Source organism: Apteryx rowi, unplaced genomic scaffold (genome assembly GCF_003343035.1).
Source record: "Apteryx rowi isolate R43461 unplaced genomic scaffold, aptRow1 scaffold_316, whole genome shotgun sequence".
NCBI classification, from domain to species: Eukaryota; Metazoa; Chordata; class Aves; order Apterygiformes; family Apterygidae; genus Apteryx; species Apteryx rowi.
This window is the reverse complement of record NW_020449597.1, coordinates 977,568-994,226: the sequence shown is the minus strand read 5'-3', so window position 1 is coordinate 994,226 and position 16,659 is coordinate 977,568. Positions and strand designations below refer to the sequence as shown.

Below are 16,659 nucleotides of genomic sequence, written 5' to 3'. Positions count from 1 at the left end.
CAGAGTGAACTCACTTTATTAGGGCACAGTGTGCCCACTCCTGCCTGCCCCCGCTGCCTCCCAGGCAGGGAGATGTCCCCCCTTGGGTGGGCAGTGGGCTGTGTGGCAGATGCGGTGCCCAGCATGGAGGGGGCCATCCCTCCAACAGCCCTTGCACCCCGCTGAGGGCATGGGGACGGGCTGCATCATCAGCAAGGGGGGGGGATGTACGAGGATGCCAGCTGGGGGCATGGAGAAGGGGCAGAGGTGAGAACCATCAGCACTGGGAGAGCTGGGGCACAGCTACAGCACTGAGCTCCTTGCCTTGCTCTGGCTAAAGGTGCTTCCAGGCAGGAGCACGGCTGCCCGGTGTTGTGCAGGGAGACAAGGCTGCTCCATAAGCTATGCTGAGTACCATGGGAGCAACAGCAGGATGCGGCCCCCCCAAAGAGACCAGCTCAGGGGAGCAGTGGGACTCAGGGCGGATCTCTGCTTACACAGGAGGGCACGTCCTAGCGCTCCCCTCTGTGCCAGCCCCTGCCGCGTGGGACAAGGAGCAGGGAGAGCACCCTGAGCGGGTGATGCAGTTTGCTCGGGTGAAGCTTTTGCAGACTGCAGGCCCAAGGACCCAGCGGGTGCAGGGAGAGACTGGGAGAGCACGAGGGACTCCCAGGGTCAGCTAAGGTGCAGCTCGGGGTCGGCTTCAGGGGCTCTGCCAGGCGGCGGGGGAGGCGCTCGGAGCTGCGGAGAGAGGAGAGCGGTGCTGACTGCTCCAGGCCATGCTCTGCCAGCTTGCCCTGACTCCAGGCTCCTGCACCATTCCCAGCCCTTCCACACCACCCCGCACCATGCAGACGGCACTGTCCCACATTACTGCTGGACTGCTGTGAACTGCAGCCCCTTCTCGTCCAGCTCCAGGGGCTGGGAGACAACTAGGAGAGCAGGGAGCATCACACTTATGGGGCTGCCAGGGCCTCGGGCAACTCCAGCGAGGCACTTACCGGACGGAGGCGGCTGGCTGACAGGTCCGGAGAGCTCTGGCCGCTGGCTGTGTCGTCCTGCCTGCAAACTGGAAATGCAACAGGGAGATGGGGTGAGCTCTACGCATGTCTCCAAAGCACCCCATCCCCTTTCCAGCCCTTCCAGCCCCCTGGTCTCGTGGCACTCACCTCCCAGCTGCACTTCTGGCGCGGGGCTAGAGGCCAGGCTGGCCCTGGGCATGAGGCCGGGAGGGGAGAATGGCGGAGGGGAGGGTGATGGCAGCTCCTGAAAATACAAAGCAGAGGGTGTTCGAAGCAGCGGGTGCTCCCTAGCCTGCAGGGACCCTGATTGCGGTGTGGGGCCAGGGACCCCCTTCAGGAGATCACCCTGGAGACATAGTACCCATGTGCCAGCAAAGATGGGTAGGAGACGGACGCTGGTCCTATGCCAAGGGGATGCAGCAACCATCCTTGGTGACACAGGAACTCCCTCCCTCAGCCAGCATGGGCTTTATCACGCTGCCCCAACAGGCAGCCAGGCCCAGCTCAGCCTCAGCAGGACCCACCTGCCCAGCAGAGCCCCCGGCCCCAGTGAGCTCCTCCACCACGAGGGAGGGGAAGACGCCAACGCGACCATTGAAGTCTCCTGTCCAGAAGCCATCGTCCACCTCGCCCTCCGCCCGGGGCAGCACACGGATGATGGCGCCCTCAGGGAAGCTCAGCTCCTCGGGGCTCTGCCCCTCGTAGTCGTAGAGGGCTCGCACCAGCCAGGCTGCGGAGAGAGCGGGAAGCTGCTGTCGGATGCCTCAGCATGTGGCCGAGGCCAGAGCCGTTCTCCTGGGAGGACAAGCTCTGTTTTCAAGGTGCTCAGCACCCTAGCTGCTGCTGTTGTGGGTGCTCAGCACTCCTGGGCACGGCCCCTGTGAGCACGAAGGGGATGCTACTCCTTGCACTAGGGACAAGTCGTGGGGCCATATCTCATGGGGAAAGAGAGGTTGAGCCCAAGGGGACATGGCTTGGTGCCTGCACTGTGGACATGCACCAGTCCTGCTGCCCAGACTAGGGCGACACTCCATCGGCACCTACCTCCGGGCTCCAGGACCAGCTCTGCGGCCATGATGCTGGAGAGCTGCTGGTGCAGGGCTGTCTCCAAGGGCTCCGCAGCATTGCCCCCGGCTGCGGAGCCCGCTTCGCTGCCCACGCAGCCCAGGGACAGCAGGTACTTCTCGGGGACGTAGCCGACCTGGCCTGCCTTGTTCCGGGCCTGGAGGGGCAGAAGCCACATTACAATTCCAGCAGCGCACCCAGGTTGTGACTCTGCAACCATGTTCGCTCCAGCCCCCAGACTGGGAYGGCCCTCACGAGTGGGGACTCACAGGGACCCCCAAACTCCCCCCAGCTCCAGGACGGGCCAGATCCTGCAGCCCAGGGTAGGGAGAGGAGGGGACCTCAGGGATGCTCAGCCCGATGCCCCTTCCTCTGGCTACCCGCGCCCACCTTCACCCACTCCTCGACATCGCCATCCTCGATGATCTCCAGCTCCTCTCCCTGGGTGATGGACAGCTCGTCTGCCTGGCAGCCCTGCGGGGGGACATGGGACATGGTGCAAAGCGGTATAAGGGCTGCCAGGGCCAGCCTCGGGCAGGCATGGCTCGAGGCAGGGTGCCGAGAGCCCTTGGGAACTAGCCACAGTGCTCCGACAGCTGCTTTACCTGGTATCCGAAAATCACCCGGCAAGTGTAAGGATATGTGCGGCCAGCAGGACCAGGGTCAACATCTTCGAACAGCTCAACGCTGTCGTCATAGTCATCAAACTCCGCCAGGTCAAACTCTTCTGTCTAGCGACAAACCCTTCGTCAGTGGGTCCGGGGGCTGCACCGTACCCTCCCGCTGCTCCCAGCCAGGGGTGCTGCCAGCCACCCGGGCTGCCGGCGCTCAGGCTGCTCTCACYGCGAGTGCCGACTCCTTCTCGGCCTGCTGGGCTGCGCTCAGGCTCCGCTCGCGCTCCAGCTCCTCCAGCGCTTGCGCCATGGCCCCCGCCAGCCAGGCGTCCACATCCAGCCCGGTTGTGCGAAGCAGCGCCAGCCGGGCATCCGCTTTCACCTTGCTGACCTGTGGGGAAGCCGTGGGCTGAGTTCAGTCAGGACTCAGCCTGCCTTACTGGCCCGAGGCCCGACCTAGCACGGCAGTGCTGCTGAGGAGGTCAGGCAGTGGGATTTGGGGGATAAAGCAGAATTGGGCTGCCGGCGTGCAAGTGCGTGYGGATAAAGGACAGGCTGATCGGAGGCAGTGGAGATGGCAGTGTTCAGGGTCCAAGAGGACACCCATGGCATGTGAGCCCAGCCCAGCAAGCCTAATTCCCAGGCACCTGGTCCTGGGAGCGGGTGCTACCGCAGCACAGCATCTCCCATCTGCCTTGCCGCTGCCTGAGGTCTGTGCCGTGCTGCCACAGCTCCACATCCCCCGTGTCCACCTGGGGGGTGATAATGTGCTTGTGGTTCCCAAGGCCACCCCCAAGCCTCCAGGTTTGGGGAGCTCCAGCCCGGGGCGGGCTCRGGGAGCAGGGACCACGTGGCTCTGCCCCTCCAGACCCACCTCTGCCTTCCGGATGTTCTCTCTCACTTCCTCCATCCGTCGCTCCATGGCGGCCACCTCCGCCTCTGGGGCCTGCTGCCTCCTGGCCTCCAGCCTCTGCARGAGCTGTGAGAACAACCACAGCTCACCGGGGCTCACGAGCGTGAAAGAGTGCAAGGGAAGGGGCTGCAGCCTCTGCCCTCTCGCAGAGCCCTCCAGGGCACAGTGGCTCTGTGAGGAAGGACGACCTGTGCTGAGCACCCACCTGCTCGCTGTGCGTCTTGATCTTGTAGTCCTTGGCTGCCCGCGTGGCCCAGCGCCGCACCTCCTTCTCCAGGCTGCTCTCACTGGCGCTGCTGCTCTCTGGCTCCAGGAGACACATCTAGGCAAGGATGGCACAGCTGAGAAGGGCTTGAGTGCTCGGCCTGTCGCCAGACCAGCCTCACAACGTACCTGATCCACGCCGGTGAGCTGGAATCGCTGCTCTGGTGTCAGCGTGAAGGTAGTGTGGTCCTGGAGGAAGAGGAGGAGGTTCTGCTCCCGGCATATCTGCAGCGGTGAGGAGAAGATGCATGGGATCGAGGTGGGATGTGGGGCTCACTCATCCCCTCCATCAACCCAGCAGTGTCCAGGATGCAGAGGGACCAGTGGAGGCCAGCCCCAGCCATGGGACAATGACAGATAGCTTTACCTGTGTGGATGACTCCAAAACGCGCTGGAACCACTCCTGTGTGGCCTGGCAGATCTCAATCTCCGTCTGGCTGGTCAAGGTCAAGTGGTCCCGGAGCCGCTCGTAAAGGTCACCATCCAGGGCCTGGGGAAACCAGGCTGGGAGGCAGGAGAGCCCTGCACACCCTGCAGCACCCATGGTGCCCACGCAGAGTTGAGGAGTGGGGCACCCTGAGTGCCTGCTCATCGTCTGGCCTCTCGCACCTCCCAAGAGCCCAAGCAGGGAGCACATTCCTGCCAGCCCCTGGGGGAGCCCATGGACAGCCCACCTGYGCTGCCCGCATGGTGGGCTGAGGACAATCCTCAGGCTGGGCACCAGGGACTTGCCACATGCCCAAGAAACACTCGAAGACAGGCAGAGGACAGCCATGCATATGGGACACCCTGCTGCACCTTGTMACAGCACCGCAGGTGCAGTGGACCCTGCTGTCCAGCACCTAGCCAGGCTTGGGAGATGTTTCTTCAAGACCCTGGATGGGTAGAGTCAGAGACTCCTGCTCCCAGCRTAAGGAGGGACAAAGCTGGCGAGGGAAGCCAGGAGTCGGAGCAGCTCTTACCTGCATGACAGCGGGCAACTCCATGCGGTAGTAATGGTCCAGGTGGGCATTGGCAGATACCAGCGTGAGGACGTACTCGTTGTGCACCCCTGTGAGCTGCTTTGAGTACTCAGCCAGCTGTGCAGAGAACTGTGGGACAGGGAGAGCGTGGCCTGGCAACTGGGTGGAGGACACCATCCTGCATCCCGCGCCAGCCCTGGACCGGTCCTGGTGCTGCCCTTATGTTCAATGACCCATCCGTCCTTGAGTTGCTGACCTTGGCACTGAGTTTTTGCAGGCTGGCCTTTGTGTGAAATATCCCCCGGTCACTCTTCCGGAGCCTGGGGAGAAAGGTGGAGGCATGAGTTCACGGTCCATCCTCTCCGCTCCTGCTGCAGGCCCACTGTGCCCTCCTCCCACTCCACTCACCGGGCCTCCACATCCGCGGCTTTGTCCTTGGCCACCTCGTTGCTCCGCTGGAGGTGCGTAAACTGCTTCTTCGCCTTGCCCAGCTCCTTCACTGTCTCCAGCAACTCTGCCTGCACCTTCTGCAACTGCTCAATGCTCTGAGATGGGGGGGAAGTGTCAGCCCCAGGACTGGTGGCCCCGTCACCTTCGCTTGGGCATGGGGGCCATGAACTGCCCTGGCCATGGGCCCTCCCTGCAGCTGTCCCTGGCCATGGGGCACATGCCCTCGTCTTGCCTGAGTACCTTCTTGAGCATCCGCTCCTTGGACACGCGGGCAGTCTTGGAGGCCTCCAGGGCGATGGTGCGATAGCTCTCCGAGGCAGCGACACGGGCCTGCCCAGCGTACATGGTACCATCGATGACACCCTTCCAGACAGCAACAATGCTCCTGCAGGCATGGATGTCGGGAAGGGGGTTAAATCGGCTCTATTTTCCCATACCTCCTGCCATGGGGCTCTCCTGCTTCCCTGCCAAGTCTCAGCTGGGATTTTGGGGATGCCTTTAAGGACATCACCAGCCCCCTGCTCCCTGCAATCCCTTTTGAGTTGGGTACCACATCCTTGGAGATGGCTTCACCCAGGGCTGCATCCCTGGAGGAGAGCATCTCGGGCACTGCCAGGCACTCGACTCCTGGTCTGAATTAGCCCCTATCCTGCCAGCCACGCTCTCGGCTGGGAGGCCACGTACCCTGCCACCTCCGACCTCCAGGCCACAGTCACCCCCAGCCCCTCRCCACCCTGCCCCAGCCACCTTGCCTGAAGCCCACCTCGAGTCGCTGGCTTCGCTGCGGCCCCGCTGCCAGTCTCTCTTCAGGAACTGGCTCGCCAGCCTCTGCAGTGCCTGCGGACAGACTCCCATCACCGGCTGCTCCACCACCACACTGGGCACTTCTGGCACACGGACCTGCTCATGCCCAGCCCACCAGCTATGCATTCCTGTGCCAGGGAATGAGACTGGGCTTCCCCGCACCAGCTGCCTGCTGTGTGGGTGCCCCCAGAGCAACGGGGCAGGAGGGGACCCTGCGGTCGTTTGAGGCTGATGGGGACCAAGGAGTCTGGGGAACCAGGGTCCTGGGGTCACTCCTTGCAGGAAAACCCCGTGTGGCTTTTGCTCAACTGCCGGCAGTGGGAGAAGCGGGGCAGGGAGGGAAGCAAGAGCAAGGGCATGTGGCTGTGACCAAGCTGGCCGCAGCACACAGATACAAGGAGGACATGGCTGGCAGCGCCCAAGTCTGGTCCCTGAAAGGGTGGAGAAGCCCAAACTGGCTCCCCGGGGAGCCCCCAGAAGGTCCGAGCCCCAGCACAGCCCCACGACCACACTGCAGAGCTTCCCTGACCTCAGCCCAGGCAGGCACAGCACCCACAGCCAGATGATTGGCACCCGCYGCCCCACTGATGGGTGGACAGAGCCCAGCACCTTTGGGTCCTGCTAATGACCTGCCCACAAGGAGATGTCACTCTGGTCGGCCCTGCTTGGATTTTGACCTTCTCAGCCTCAGGCCTGGAGGGAAAAGTCCAATTTTTATTCACACCTCCTCCCTCAATGCTAGAATGCCTGTGCAGGGCTTAGGTTAGTCCAAGGTCTTCATCTAAATGCTGATGCATTTGGGGGCACACTGAAGGCGTGAAGGGAGCTCTGTATATCCCCCTGCCCCAAAGCAGGCCATGCAGAGAAAGGACAAAAAGTCCTCATGTGCTGGACCTGCTGGGGTGCCTGTGGGGTTGGGTCAGAGCCCCAAATCCCAGTGTTCCCAGTGATATGCATGACTGCCAAGGGCATCTTGCAGCTAAGGCGATGCCAGACAGCACGTGCGGGTTAGGGGGGAAGAGCCCCTGGCCAACCCAGAGAAGYAGACTTTGACTAGCCACCATTACGAAAGGCCCCGTCTTGCAGCTTTTGAGAACGAAGGCTGGGAGGGGGACTGCCAGTGGCCAGAAACAGGCCGCAACACACAGTGGCTGCAAAGGCAATGGCCTTACAAAGAAGCCAGAGAGAAGCCACCAACACACCCAAGCCCAGAATGACCTGAACCTCCAGCACAGAGGGGGACAATCCCCCTCCAAGCCCGGGGTGCTGGGGCCTGCGCGGTGGAGTCACGTGTCCAAACCCATCCCAGGCTCCCCAGAGACGTCTGCCGAGGGCCCAGCACATTTGGGAGGGCCGAGGCTGGGCACCGAACCAGGAAAGAGGCTGAGAAAGCAGTGGGGCAGCAACAGACAGGCGGAAGCCAAGGCACAGCAAGAGGCTGCTTCAGTTACTCACACGGGGCTGAGCAGGGAGTTAGTTGCACCCTCCGGGCCGAGGGCTCCCTGGAGTCACCTGCCAGCGCCCCGCGGCCACCAGGAGAGAGAAGAAGAGGTTAGGCAGGAGCAGGGCAGTGGAGCGACGCTGCAGAGGGATGGATGCCATGCGTGCGGGAGGCAGAACGGAGGAAGGCAGAGGCAGGAGTGAGGTGGCACACTGCTGGGCAGCTGGGACCGGACCGCTGTCCTACAGGGAGAGGGAAGGAAGGGCAGAGAGGGATGCTGGGCCCCTGCCGGGGTATTTGCAGCCCATTTGGGGGCACACACAGGTCTTGCAGTGGTCCCCAAGCCTCTGCCCTCTTTTCTAAACATACCTGGGCATCCTTTGCCCAGCTCTTCTGCTCCAGCCCTGCACCGACGGCTCACAGCTTGGCCTCAGCGTCACACCCTGGTGCCCACCACCTCGCCCAAGGGCTCCTGACAAACCTGGCCTGGCCTTACACTGTGGCTTGCCACCCGCGACCAAAGCTCGTCTTCCCTACGAGACTTTGCTCTGCCAGCGCTTAGGATCTGCCATCTCTCCGAGCTCTTTATTCCTTCTGCTTGCAACTCAGTATTTAGTTCTCTACTGGGGTGTTAAACTGTTATTAGTCAAGACCTTTGTAGCAAAAGCACAGCCAGTTACRAACATCACAGAACCAAGTACCGAAGGTGGGGGAGAAGCAGTTGCTGCCTACTGAACAAGGAGGGTGTGCGACATAGGAAGGGGAGCAGGGCGTATGGAGGACTCCCTGCAGCACGTCACCAACCTGCGAAACTCTGCATCAGCAGAGCTCTGCTGCAGCATCTTTTTAAGGGAAACAGCAGAGGATGCTTCAAGGAACAAAAACCAGGCTCTGATATATAAAAGAAGAGCCCTGCAATGATCAAGCAGACACTGGAGTTGGATTATTTCCTTCCCCCCAGTTTTCCCTCTAGGCCCCCAAAACACACGGGGTTCGGTTTGTGCTGCGCTCAGCAAAGTCCCTCAGCAGGGCAATTGACAAGCGATCGATCCCTCCCGTGATGGAAAGCGCTGATCCTTCCCTTCGAAAGGACGAATGGATCCCAGCTAGCACTGACTTGCACAGACAAAGGGATGAGCTAAGACACGGATGTCACAGCGAAACCCTGTTTGGCTCAAATAATATCTGACATTTGACAGCAAAACCCCAATCTGTTACTTGCACAGGGCTGCGCACTGCTCCGAAACACCCCGGACCAGAGGGCCGTGGCCTCCTCACTGCCTTGGAGAGGACCCAGCACCCTGCTCCGGGGCCGCCCGCCCTCGGCCCGGCTCCATGGGCAAACCCCTGGGAACGCAGCGCAAATGCCCGTGGCCAGGCCAGCGGCACCTCCCAAACAGCGCCCAGGCTCTCGTGGCAGGGGAGACAGCGAGAAGAGAGCGGAGGAGGCTGGAGAGCCAAGGGCTGGTGGGATTCGGCCCAACTGCAGCCCCCCGATGGGTGACCCCGGCTACGGGAAACAGCGGGACCGAGGTCGGCGTGAGGCTGCCTCGAGTCCTGGTGCCGTTGCACATTGACACATGCCACAAAACGTCCCTGGGAGCAGCGAGGAGCCCGGCGTCACCTCCTTACCTGCCCATACTCCCTCTCGATCGCAGACCTCTGTTTGCTGTAGGACCTGCAGGGAGAGGACACGTGGGGAACGTGAGAGCCCTACGCGTGTGAGACGGACGGGGCCACCTTCTCGCCGTTATCCTCCCCCAGATCCCTCTCCTAAGCCACCCATGTCCCAGGGTGGCCTGTCTCACAGCGGTGACAGAGCCTTTGACCTCCACGTCACCCGGGGCAGCAGGCCCACGGCGAGCCGGGCCCGGAGGGCTGTACCCTGCACCGGCCCTTCCCTGCCCCACGTGTGAGATGAGCTGGCAGGTCTCAGTCCCACGTCAGCCATGTGCCGTGAGGACCCTCCTGGAGGCATCGGAGGGCCGGGGGCCGGCCGGCATGCCGGTGCGGGGCCGTCTCGCCCTGCTGACCGCTCACGCCAGGGCGGGTGGGGGCAGGGAGCCAGCATCCTGCGAGGGCAGCCGGTGACCTCTAAGGAGCCGCTGAAAGCATCTAAGGTAGCTGCAGCCCGGCTGCGTTGGGCTCCGCGCTCCCGCCAGACCCTCCCCGCGCCCTCGGCGCCGACACCATCCGCCGGCAGGAGCCGGCAGTGCTCGGGACGTGCAGGATGTGGCCCCGTCCAGCAGTCCCTCCCAGCCCACCACCCCGGAAGGCTTGGGGGGGGGGTACGCTCTAGGGAGAGCGGGGCGCAGACGAGCGTCAGCAGTGCACTGAGCTTGCAGGTCTCAGCTGGGAGTCCGGTCAGGAGACCGAGGGCGGTGCGCTGGCCCCCGCTGCGGCCGAGGAGGCCCACGGGTGGCCGGTACCTGATGTCCTCCAGCAGCTCGGTGTCCCGCTGCTGCTTGCTCTGCAGGCTGGAGAGCTGCTCCATGAAGTGCACCTTCACCTCCTGGGTCAGCTTCACCTGCGAGGGGGGCAGCCCTCAGGGCCGGCTCCCGCTGCCCGCTGCGCCGGGGCCGCCCCGCCGGCCGGGCCGGGGGCACCGAGGGCGCAGGGCGAAGGCAGCGGGGCGGCGGGGGGCACCCTGCTCCGGGCTGGGCCGGGCCGGGCGGGCTGCGYGGTGCCGCCTCCACCGGGGCGCACGTGTGCGCAGGGCCCCGCGCCCCTGTCAGTCCCGGGGCCGGCCCCGATGCCCCGGGGCCGGTCGAGCAGCCGGTCCCGACTCCCCGGTCCGATCTCACGGCCCGGTGCCAGTCCGCACCCAGCGGCGCCGTCCCCTGCGTGGCTCCGGCCCCCTCACTCACCTTGCGCGGCGGCGGCTGCATCCCTGCGCCCCGTCCGCTCCGCTCCGCTCCCCGGTCCCGACCCCGCCGCTGCCGCCGCCGCGCGTGTGCCGAGCCCGGAACTGCCGGGATCGGCCCGGCCCGGCCCTCCCGGCCCCGCCCCGCCCCACCGGCCCGGCCCCGCCCCTCCTGGCGAGTCCCCGCCCCTCTCGGCCGAGCCCCGCTGTCAAGCCCCGCCCCTACGTGAAGCCCCGCCCCTCCCTCGGCCCCGCCCCGCCGCCCCGCCCCGGCCGCCGCGCCGCCTGGTGCTCGGCGCTGCACGTTCGCCGGGGAGCGCTGGGGCCGGGCCCGGGGCGGGGGGACGCGCGGGGTCCTGCGGGCTGGTCCCGGGGCAGGGGGACGCGTGGGGTCCTGCGGGCTGGTCACACAGAGGACACCTGGCCCGGGGCTCGGCAGCATCCTGCCGTGGGTACGTGTGTGCGGTGCAACGGCATCTGGCGTGGGGGTGCCTGGCATCCGCGAGGGCTCACCAGCCAACCCTCCCTGTGCCTCCTCGTCCCCTTCGGTCCCCTTTCCCCTCCTTCTGTCCCTCTGTCCCCTCTCCATCCCCAGCCCCATGCTCCCATTCCTCTCTTGCTTCTCTTTCATTTGGCAATTTTACCCTGTTTTTCTTCCATTTACTGCCCCCACAGTTCTTGCAGCTCTCCAGGTCCTCCCTGCTGTCCCTTTTGTGCCTTCCTTGCTTTCTCACGTTTTTTGGGGCAGTTGCACGTTTCCAGGTTCCCCCAGAGCGTGTCCATGTGTGAGGCTGGGCTTGGGGCTGTCCCTGTGGGTCACTGGGTCACTTATTCCCTTCCATGGTTCCTCTGCTTCGGGCAGTTGTGGGCAGCTGGGAGAGTGGGCATGGGGACCACCCACCACCCACTTGGGTGGCAGGAGGAGATGGCACTGCTGCGATGAATCTGGGTGGCCCCGTCTGCAGGGTGAAAACAGCTCGTCAGCCCAACCGAAGCGATTGAACACAAGGGAGCCGGGAGCGTCTGGTGCTCAGGGCCTCCCTGGGATGGTCAGGCAGGGGTGGGGGTGCCCTGGACCTCAGGGTGCTGCCCCGTGGGAACGGCGGGTCCTGCCCTGTGTGCAGCACCCTTCTGCAATGGGACCTGGGCATGCAGAGCTGGACTGGAGCTCGCTCGGTTCCCTGGGAGCCAGCCTTGACCCTCCTGCCATGCACTTATAGGGCACGTACCACTTCACCTGCCTGCAGCAGTCTCTAACATATCTATTTATGGTTGCTCCACAACTGCTTCCTCCTCCTCACAGTCACCCAACTGCACAAGGGTGACTGGAAATCACCCTAACGTCACATGTCTCGGTGACATCCTCCATCCGTCCGTCCTTGGCTCTGAGCACTTGGGACAGCTTGCAGTTTGCAATCATCTCAGCTCCCAACTTCCTGAGCATCTGTCTCGCTGCTCGGACCTCAGGGACGGAAAGCAGCCCCCAGGCGGAAAGTGGAAAAAAAAGAGGAAGGGTGCTGTGGAGGAGAGGGCTGGCATCTGTCGTGTCGCAGTGACTCGCAGTCTGAGGCCAGCCCCTGCTTGTGGTGCTTCTCTGGACCCCAGAAGACAGCCAGCAGCAGTTTTTGCAGGGGTCACACCACAGATATGTATCTTTTGCCTTTGCCCAGCTCTGCTGCCGTCTACATCTCCCTCCTGCTTGGCTGCCCCTGGCTCTGCTCGGCTGTTGAGCTCTCCACAGCTAAGCGCTCTGGTAGGTCTCTCACTCCTTTTCTGGGGAAGATCCTTCTTGGGGATCTGGTTAAGGAAGGTCAGGAAGGGCTGGCCGGCTGGGGTGGGGGGGCATGTGCCAGCTGGGAGGCAATGGGGCAGGGCAGGAAGGGCATGGACCATATGGAAGCCGGGATATCCCAATACCGCGTCGCTTGGCACTCGGATGGGATTTGCTGCCTGTTACCAAGATGGGTTGGGGGACAGCTCTACTGCTTTTTCTGGGTCTTTTTATTGTCCATATTGAAAGCCCAAGTGATGACCTGAAACTCTGCTGCTCTTCCCCTCCCAATAGCAGCAAAAAATAAAACTACTGCTGTTGTAACCTGAAATTTCCCCTGCCTCCTCCACGAGTGGGGAGGGCAGAGGTGGCAGCACTTGCAGGAGGCTGTTGGACACAGCTGGGCCCTCCCAGTGCCCTAGACCCCAAGTGTCCTGGGGAGCAACTGAAAGTCTCTGAGATTTCGGAGCTGGGGCCATTCATTTCAGGCTAAATTGGAGCCACCAAACTTTCTCGTAAGTCCCAGATCTGAACACACTGTCCTGGAAGTGATCTTGCATGGCGCGTCATGCCCTGCACCCAAGCCGGCGTGGGTGCCCACTCTCAGGAAATCTCCGCATTGCTTCCCAGTCCCAGAGTGGGATGCGGCGATTCACGACTGCCACAGCTCCTTGGACCTGGCAGTCGTGGCAGATTGGGCTCATCGTGTTCGAGCAGCCAGGACAGTTCCCTTGTCACTGCAAGGGCTCACTGTGTGCCCGCTCAAAGGGCAGCTCGGTGCCCGCAGGTCTAGGGCCACGAGGCGGCTGTAGTGCAATCCGGCAGCCGTGGCAGGGCTTGGAAAGCYGAGGAGCTGTCTCAGCAAAGGCTTTGCGAAGAACTGCATGGGTCACTGTAATGACGGATGTAATCGCTCAAGACAGCTGGCCGCTCCGTGCATTTAGGCTCAGGGGACTGCCTTAACCGTTCCCCAGTGCGATGCATTAGCAGTGCATGTTGGCAGATGCCGAGAAATGTTAACATCTAGCCCTGGCAAAACAAGTTTCTGGGGGGGGGGGGGCTGCATCTCTCTGGCGAGCCCCCCCAGCTGGGAGCAGTGCAGTTGGGTAGAAGGGAGGGCTTTAGGAAGGGTATATTTAGCTCTGTCGTAGGATCAGGGAGGGGAGCTGCTCATACAGGTACCAACGTGCATCAGGGTGACCTGCAGGCAAGCCTGGTTGTGTTTTTAGGATGAAAAAAACATTAAGAAAAGCGTTTTGATCAGTGGGGKTTTTTTTAGTGACCTAAGATCTTCCTGTTCTGTGCTTTTGCTCTGAGCACAGTGCAAAAAGCTTCTGACCACAGGGAGCAGGGGGATGTATGCACAGCTATGGCCGAGGTGGGGTGGCCCCGGCTGCCTGCGCCTGGCCRAGGGGAAGAGGCGAGAGACCCAAGACAGCTCAGGTGGGAGAATATCTCCGTCCTGGCATGGGTGGCGTGTCTCATCTCTGTCAGAGGCCAGGCATGCGAGGGCTCTGCAGGCTGCTGACTCGGGTGTTTGATCAGCCACAAGGCTGCGGGTGAAGTCAGGCTCCCCCACGGCTGCTTTTCACCAGCCGGCAGACGCAGGGACCATATGTTACTGCTGCGTTTCTGGGGAGACACACTGTGTGCTAGACCCAGCCTGCAGGTTTGGTGCTGGGAAGCCAGGGCAGAGCTGACCCCAAAGCCCTGAAAGGCTGGCGTCACACCCCAGAGCACCTGGGCACGTTCAGGGGTACTGCAGAGACCGTGCCAGGTCCTTTGGGTGGGACCCTGTGCCATACACCCCTTTTCCTCTACCATCACGCTCCCCGTGCCTCCCCTGTCTGCCCCGGAGAGCCTGTCAGGCTTGCAGGGCCTCCTCTGGTTATTTTTGCCGTGAAGACTGGCCAGGCGCTGCTCCAGGGTCTGATCTGCAGCTCTGCCTGGCACACGCAGCCAGGGGAGCGGGGTGGGGACCTGCATGCACCGTGTCTTGCGCATGGTTTGCTCCCACTAGAGCAAGGCATGAACGTGCTAGGAAAAGGGATGTTGTCGGGGAGATGGGACGTGTGCATGTCTGCGCGCGTGTGAGCACCCATCTTAGGCTCCAGACAGGGTTGCTGTTCCTCTCCAAGCCTGCTTGGGCTGGCACTGAGATGGCTGCAGTGCTGAGCGAGTGGCAGGATGTGAGCAGCACAGGATATGGCATGGCTCTGCAGCAAGGGCAGCTTTGTGGCTCCGTGAATTTTCCTTGCTGACTACACAGTGTCTTACTTGGGGATGTCGCTTCTCCACAGTCTTTCACACTCCTATGGGGCTGCTGGGGGATGTGTGGGGCAGGTAGGAGACCCTTGGGTGTGATGGTGCTCCTCCGCTTGCCATTACAGCTCAGGAGCACCGTGCCAGCAAGGGCAGAGTTTGCCCCAGCTGAGGCACTGTGAACATCCGCAGGGACCAGGATGTTAAGGACTAGGATGCAGGACTCCTGGGTCCCAAGCTGCCCTTTGCTGTTGGCCAGGGAGATGCCAGCTCTTGCATTTGCTGGCTGCTCTGCAGGGAGGGGTGACAGCTCCCTGCATGGTCCCAAACTGGAAGGGGCAGCGGGAGGGTGCTCTTGGACAAGACTAATCCCATGTGTCCTCCTCAGTGCATGGCAAAGGGCGAGTCTTGATCCCTCTCACTCCCCAAGAAGAAGCTGAGTGCCCCAGCGCCTCCATGGAAGCTTTTCTCAACAGCACCATGACCACTCGTGTCCTCCCTGCTCTCTACTCCGTGGTGCTGCTTGTGGGGCTGCCAACCAATGCTCTGGCCTGCTGGGTCCTGGTGACCAGGTTCAGGAGATGTTCCACCACCTTCTTCCTGCTTAACCTGGCCAGCGCTGACCTGCTTTTTGCCCTCCTGCTGCCCTTCAAGATCTCCTACCACCTCTTGGGCAACCATTGGGTCTTTGGGGACTACCTGTGCCGCACCATGGTAGCCCTCTTCTACGGGAATATGTACAGCTCCATCCTATTCCTCACCTGCATCGGCCTGGAGCGCTGCATCTCGGTGGTGCACCCGTTCCTGTGGAAGGGGTCCAGGTGGATGTGGGGCAGGGTGGGTGTCTGTGTGGGGATCTGGCTGGCAGTAGGGCTGGGCATGAGCCCTCTGCTCTTCAGTCCCCAGACAAAGCACATCTTGAAGCTGAACATCACTACATGCCACGATGTCCTAGTCGAGAACGACCAGAAGTTTGTCTTCTATTATTTCCTCTCCCTGGTGGGACTGGGCTTTGGCCTGCCCTTCGTGCTCATGACCATCTCCTATGGCTGCATCCTGGTGCGGCTGGCGGCCAAGGGGAAACACTATGGGCATGTGGTACGTGTCCTGGCCCTGGTCCTCCTGGTCTTCATCCTCTGCTTCACCCCCAGCAATGTGCTGCTCTTCAACCACTATGTGCTGGGTGCCACAGGATGCCTCAACATCACCTACATCTGGTATGCCCTGGCACTGGCGCTCAGCGCTTTCAACACCTGCTTTGATCCCTTCATCTACTTCTATGTCTCCAGGGATTTTCGGGCCTGCATCTGGGATGGAGAGACCTGCTGCCCCAGGCAGCTCAAGGCCTCGACTGAGAAAGCCACTGAGAAGGCAGCCTTGCCCCTAAGGTCCAGCGAGCAGAGCCAGCCATAGGCAGAGGCCGGGGGGCTCTGGGCTGTGTCCCCCCACCCGCAGCTCAGTGCCCAGCACCCAGCCATGCCTCTCTGTGGCTCTGTGCCACATCAGCACCACAGGCGCTGCCTCTGCCCCAAACTGCTTGTGCGTGCCCCAGCACCACAAAATGCAGCAGCCAAAGCACAAATGGACATGCTGTCGTTCAGACTGYGCCATGGGACCGGTGCTATTCCCAGCTGCCAGCCAGGCCCTGGAGCAGCCCCCTCCCTGAGCACACCTCCCAGGCTGGCAGCAGACTCGGGCAGAAAATCCCCCCCTGCACTGGAAGTTTGCTGGGACTTTGCCAAAGGGCATTGGAGCTCCACAGGAAGGTGCAGAATGGCCCGTGCTGGACCCTGCTGACACGAAATCCTGGCGGTTTGAACCTCGTGGGCTTCCCCCTCTGCACAGGGCTCTTTCACAGCCCCCTGCCTTGCCCCCATCCCACCAGGCCAGGCGCTGGGAGCGGCCAGCTGCTCTCGGTGGTGGAATGGTCCCGTCTAGGACAGATCCACTTCTCCGAAACCTGCAGCAGCTTCCCCTTCCCCAGCCCCCCCCCACCCCGACCACAGAAGCAGCAGTTCCTCCATAGGCTTTCCCAGGCACAGCCCCTTCCCAGCATGTCACAGGGCTTGGTGTCTCTGCTGCAGCCCCCGGCATTGCCCCTCGACGCCCACATCCTGCTGGCTCCCACGGCTGGGTGCCAGCCTTGCACGACACAGGGCCTGGCACCACCTGGCTCCCTGCCCGCAGGACCACAGGTTCCCTCACTGCTCGCACTGCATCGACCAAACCCTCCAGTGTACAAATAAACC

General features: G+C 62.5%; 2 protein-coding genes across 2 annotated transcripts; one reads left to right on the top strand and one right to left on the bottom strand.

Annotated features, from left to right (window-relative positions):
- On the bottom strand, positions 1-11,160 carry FCHSD1 (FCH and double SH3 domains 1). Its single transcript, XM_026070645.1, has 21 exons — positions 11,112-11,160; positions 9,944-10,058; positions 9,147-9,192; positions 6,033-6,106; positions 5,510-5,654; positions 5,228-5,364; positions 5,076-5,139; positions 4,820-4,948; positions 4,225-4,347; positions 3,987-4,082; positions 3,799-3,915; positions 3,555-3,659; positions 3,328-3,432; positions 2,910-3,071; positions 2,672-2,797; positions 2,457-2,540; positions 2,046-2,223; positions 1,526-1,731; positions 1,149-1,245; positions 981-1,048; positions 1-720 (listed from the first exon to the last, which is right to left on the bottom strand). The coding sequence occupies exons 1-21, from the start codon at positions 11,158-11,160 to the stop codon at positions 655-657; spliced, it is 2,292 nt and encodes a 763-aa protein (XP_025926430.1). The 3' UTR covers positions 1-654.
- Positions 11,161-11,912: 752 nt separating this feature from the next.
- Positions 11,913-16,652, top strand: LOC112968424 (proteinase-activated receptor 3-like). Its single transcript, XM_026070668.1, has 2 exons — positions 11,913-12,130; positions 14,799-16,652. Exons 1-2 carry the CDS (start codon positions 12,025-12,027, stop codon positions 15,821-15,823), a joined length of 1,131 nt encoding a protein of 376 aa, XP_025926453.1. The 5' UTR covers positions 11,913-12,024; the 3' UTR covers positions 15,824-16,652.
- The last annotated feature ends 7 nt before the right edge of the window (positions 16,653-16,659 follow it).